The following is a 5,342-nucleotide window of genomic DNA, read 5'->3' as shown; positions in this document are numbered from 1 at the left end:
AACATGTTGTCTCAGAATGACTTCCCTAAACAATTCTGACGTGAATTAAGATGTTTTTTGAACTATCATTCTCACTTAAAAAAATAAAATAATAATAAAGTTACAAATCGACTTCAAAAGTATAAATGCCACACAGGGAACAAATAGGCAGATTGTAAACATATTAAGCATTTCTGGATTTGATTAAACCATTAATCACTCAGTTTCCCTTTTAAAAAACAGTAATACATTTCACGTTTATTTTTTATTAAGTGTACTTGAGTATTAGTGGAGTAGAAAGAATACTAACTGGATGTTTTCTTTAGAGTGTTTTAAGCTTTCAATTTATAAATAATATAAATATATATAAAGAAAACTTAATTTAAATATACTGCATTACTTTTAGTATAGCCTAAGTATACTAGTTTTAGTACACCTGTCGTACACTTACAGAGTACTTCTTGCTAAGGGTTAGCATTTTATTCAACCGATACCATAATAAAAAGCAATGTAACTTTTCCTCTACGACGCGACAAAATGTTACATCTAATTCGAAATCTATTCAACAATATATGTATTTATTAAAAGCACCGCATACAGCAAACCAGCATAACTTTGTACCTGAGGAGGTTAATTCGATGTGTCGCCTCCGTAGAATGGAGCGTGGACAATAACGTAGCCACATTGCTAATTTGTAAACAAACAGTGCGCATGCGTGGAATGCTTCCTTCGAAGAGGTCCTCAGTCACCGAGACTTACGGAAACATTGGAATGTGTCATTTTTCTTGCAATGATTTGTCGTTAAATGTGGTAAGGACATTATACTTTTCTGAAAATATATTTTTTTGTGTAAAAATGTTGTTGTTGACTCGTGATATTGCATGGGAGATTTTTTCTAATGTGTTTATTTCAAACCCTGCCTAGGGTGTACAGGAGGAACGATTCAATCCCACAGTTCTTTGCGGTCACGTTTGAAATGGGATCGATTTACGAGTACAGATCACTATACTGTCTTTGTTTTGTACGTATTATGCACATCTATCAGTAAATGTAGTCGGTGAAGCAAAGTAAGTAAGCGTTTTGTTGTTAAAGGTACAGATACCCATCACTACAGAGCCAATTTTCTTCTTCTTGCTTTTTTCACTTGTCCTGATAGGACGATATCGCCCCCAAGCGAGCGGCGTTGAGCAGCTCACCTTTAAAAACCATGTGACATCAAACCATAGACTGTATATAATAATAAAACCAGGTTTCAAATGTATTAGGAGTCTTTGTCAAAATATGCAATTATCGTTAAAAAATTCCATCCATTGAGATGAGTATGTAAGCAATACATTTGACACATATCTCATTACAAAAAGAGGAAACCTGAGAATTTCCATGTGAAGATTTTATATTCTTTGCAAAAATGTCATCAGTTTTTTTGTTTTGTATTCAAACAAAGAGAAGGTCACACATTTTCAAGGACAAGAACAAACGACAAATTGCTTGTGGCCCAAGGTCCTGTTCTTCTTATGAAAGTAAAGTGTGCCTTTCATTTGGTAATCAAGGTCCAATGCCCCATATAGAACCCCAAGCTACTTGAGATCCGGTGTGAAATGTCCAGTCAGTCATGATTTAGGTTGGAACCTCCAGCGCTGGTGTTGAGAAACTCTAGCTTTCTTCAATCCATAATCACTGCAACAACCTAGCAGAATGTTTTAGAGGAATTCATGAGTCATTCTGCTGAGGATCTGGATGGAGATGATTTCATTGTCCAGCGGGACTTGCCCCCTGTTCATGCTGTTGAAGATGGGAATACTTTGAAAATGCTTTATTTTGGTTGATTTTATGTGATCAGAATATTGTCCATCTTTTTGGAAAAAAATAAAATAAACTTAGAAGTGATGTTGATTTCTCTGGAGTATTCTAAGTTTGTTCAATTTACATGGGTTTCATTAAGTGGAACTCAAATTTATATATATTAGGGCCGGGAATCGATTAAAAGAAATTAACAAATTAATCGCAAACCTGGAGAAAATTAATCGCGATTAATCACAATATTCGTTTTTGTCTCAGCATTATTATCTGCGAATAATCACAATATGAAATTACACACAAAACTCTAAACTTAGAACATTTATTTTTAATTACTGCTGTCAATCAATTATTAAAAAAACTAATTAATCACACTTTTGTGTTAAGATTAATTACAATGTTTTACCAGGTAAAATTTATTTGTACAATTTGGCACCAGACCATGGATCAAATAATCTGATTTTTGTGGAAATAAATACATAAATAGTAAGAATAAAGCACTAAAAACTGATTGAATATTTCTTTTGTAAGCGACCATAGAATAAACAGGATGAAATGTTTTAACACATGCCGTGGAAGCCTGAACCGCCGAGTTAAAGTGAAGGACTGTTTCTTCAATTCATTTGTGTTAATACATATCAAAACATTAATTATTTTTTATTAATCGCATGTGTTAACGCGTTAAAGTTCACAGCCCTAATTGTATCAATTTTATAATTAATTATTTTGTTCAGACAAAACAAAAATGTGCTTTTTTTCATTATGTAAAAATAGAAAAAAATTTGTAATCTGAAATATTTTAAAATCACAAATGTTATTTTCGTCAATATAACAGAAACAAATGTAAGTATTAAAATCAGTCGGTCCATATTTGAGGGACACGTAACTACTGCGAACAGCACAAGGGGCGGGGCTTACGAAAAGCGCTTTAGTTTATCTTTGTTTTTCGTCTCTTTTCAAATGTTTTAGATATAAAACGAATAAAGGTTTGCTTGAACTTAAGCCAGAGTTTATGAAGGAGCAAAGAAGAGCGGCTTCGGTTTCTATTTCACTTTTTGAAACGCTCCTTTTATATACCGGGGAGGGAAGATAGTGACCAACTTCCTCCCTCCCATTTTGTCAAAACTGCAGTGCCATTCAACCCTGTTTATAATCTGCGCACTAGTGTCTGGTGAGTAAACCGTACTCTTCCTTCGACAGGAACAGCGAGGCAGCAGAACAGTATTGTGCAACAAGCTGGTCTGCTGACGGGAATTTGAGTTTGTTGGTTTTGTTTTGTTTTTGGTCGCCAATGGAAGTCTCTATGGGCAACTGGGCGCGTGCCTTTCTCAACAAAAGCAGCCTCGCGCTCACAGGAATGTAGATGTTTGCTTGTAAACAAGGTTTTTAGCATTATTATAGCTTTTTGGTCAATTCTTTTGCAATTACTTTAACGTAACTGGGAAAAAATGCGTTTAAACCTTAACATATGGGACTTTTACTATCATTTCTGGATCTTATAAGTTTGGTTGTGTAAGACTGATTATCTGATGACACAAAGTCTATTCTGACTGAATTTTGATGGAATTGCATGATATAAAACCAGTTAATGACAGGTTTCATAATCTTTTAGGACACGTTGGTGGTTAGACAAGTCACTGACTTGTTGAGCAGCTTTGAGCTGAGAACTATGTTTATAACGACTGAAATAACAAGACACTGGTGTGGTTATACAAAAAAGCACAGGACACAGGATAGTTATGAATAAACAGAGTTTATGAGTTGATGTTTTATAGGTTTCTGTTGAAAAGTTAAGTATTAGTTATAACAGTGATTATTTATGTAATGAAAAAGTTGTTGCCATTTTTTTAAAAATACATTTTAAACTAAAACAAGCCCAATTAAGCTCAAATTCTGCATTAAAACAGCAGAACGTTCACAGTGGGGTAATTATGGTTAAAACCTGCTTCAAAAAGAAAATAAATACTTTAAAGTTTAAACTTTTATGTCAAAGTTGAAGTTTAAAGAACAAACCTTGAATATTAGAGATACTTTATTTGATATCTCTCCAATTTAACTAAGATAAGTCTGCTAAAACATTGTTTTTTTTGTTTTGGACATTTTTATTTGACTGTGAGATTTTTTATTTCAGGGGGGGAAGGTCAGCATTCATCTTGTTTCTCTTTATAAATTGAGAATGTGTTGGTGTTTCTGAATTAGTGAAACTCTCGTGGTTGTGTGGGAATAAGCGGGTGTTTTGTACAAAACATTCCCCCTCATTTACATTTTTTTAAGGGCTTTTTTGATGAAGATTTCCATGTTGTCCAATAAAAAAAACCCAAGCGGACTCTTTGAGAGTAAAGAAGTCTTTTTGGCAACAGGATAAAAACTTTAGCTTGAAGTCAGCAGAAACATTTAGCTTTAACAACCGAGTTGGTCTGCCTGTAAAAAAGTCATGCTGCTGTTACACCCTCCTGTTAAATTACATGTTATGGCTTTTAGTAAGGAGGACACAGATCAAATACAAAGTTTTCAAAATATGTAATTCAAACCATCATAAGTAGAGTCAAGGGGCATTCTGCTAACACTGAAAAAACTGGCATATATAACTGTAGATCATCTGCATAAATGTGACTATGTTCTACAATAACTGAACCTAATGGCAACAAGTATAGGTAAAACTGCAGTGGACCTTGAATGGAGCCTTGAGGGATTCCAGTGGTTACGGACAATGTTTTTTTTGGCAGAAAGGACCTGAACCATTAGAGAATAGTTACAAATGGACCAATGGATTAAGATTAATGTTTGAGTGTCAAAATACTGCCAGTATAAGGAGCTAACGTGCTTTTAAAAGTCCACAGATAGAAAAAAAATACGCTTAAAGTTTGTTAATCTCTTATGTTTTTTGTTTAATCCAGCTTGATCTTTCTGAAGACTTCAGCAGCACAAATCATCACATTCTTTTTGTCTGAGCTTTAAGATCTTAACATCTGTGATAAAATCTCTGGGTGGGCTAAATTCTATTTGGCTGGAGGTATTTTTTGAAGTATCCTGGAAAAAAGAGGAATTCAGCTACTTCTCCACTGGTGTTCAACAAGGTTTTGTTCTTGGCACCCTTCTTTTCTGAGCCTAGTCCTGAGTTCCATCATTAAATCGCCTATATTGTTAATTTGTTGTTAGTTTGACAATACCTCCCATGAGAACTCCCACATCACTGCTCTCGAGGGGGCAACTCATGGTCACCGGATTAAAAAAATAAAAAAATAAAACTTCCATGGTGTGATCCCACTGTTATGGAAAATTAAAAAGCTGTTTTACTTTCTAAAACACAAATTAAGACACATAAGCTAATATATATATATTTTCATACTAATGTTGGATGTCTGTATGTAAAACAAAAACCATAATTGTTCTCTTGTAAATGAGACATATTTACTGGTGCATACCTAAAAATGCGCCGACTCCAAGTTGCTTTAATGAAAAGTTTTTGCCCCTTATTACATCATGTAAACATTTCAGTACAGAGTATAAAAGGAAGCAAAAAAATGCTTAAAAACCCAGACAACATGACTAAGAATCCTATTTTG

General features: G+C 34.1%; 2 protein-coding genes across 3 annotated transcripts in view; one reads left to right on the top strand and one right to left on the bottom strand.

Annotated features, from left to right (window-relative positions):
* Positions 1-718, bottom strand: part of coq4 (coenzyme Q4 homolog (S. cerevisiae)) — a 6,704-nt gene extending 5,986 nt beyond the window's left edge. Inside the window, exon 1 of the mRNA XM_024298830.2 lies at positions 601-718. Coding sequence (XP_024154598.1) covers positions 601-664 — 64 coding nt within the window. The 5' untranslated portion in view covers positions 665-718. The remainder of the gene's footprint in view (positions 1-600) is intronic.
* Positions 684-5,342, top strand: part of traf2b (Tnf receptor-associated factor 2b) — a 12,156-nt gene continuing 7,497 nt past the window's right edge. Inside the window, exon 1 of one of the 2 annotated variants that reach the window (XM_024298825.1) lies at positions 684-789. The gene's annotated coding sequence lies outside the window, so the exon portion shown is untranslated. Of the gene's footprint in view, positions 790-2,689; positions 2,948-5,342 lie in introns of those variants that run through there. The other variant, XM_024298824.2, reaches the window with a different exon arrangement.

Source organism: Oryzias melastigma, linkage group LG12 (assembly GCF_002922805.2).
Source record: "Oryzias melastigma strain HK-1 linkage group LG12, ASM292280v2, whole genome shotgun sequence".
Classification (NCBI taxonomy): Eukaryota; Metazoa; Chordata; class Actinopteri; order Beloniformes; family Adrianichthyidae; genus Oryzias; species Oryzias melastigma.
The sequence above is the reverse complement of the archived record's forward strand: the minus strand, read 5'-3'. Positions and strand labels throughout refer to the sequence as shown.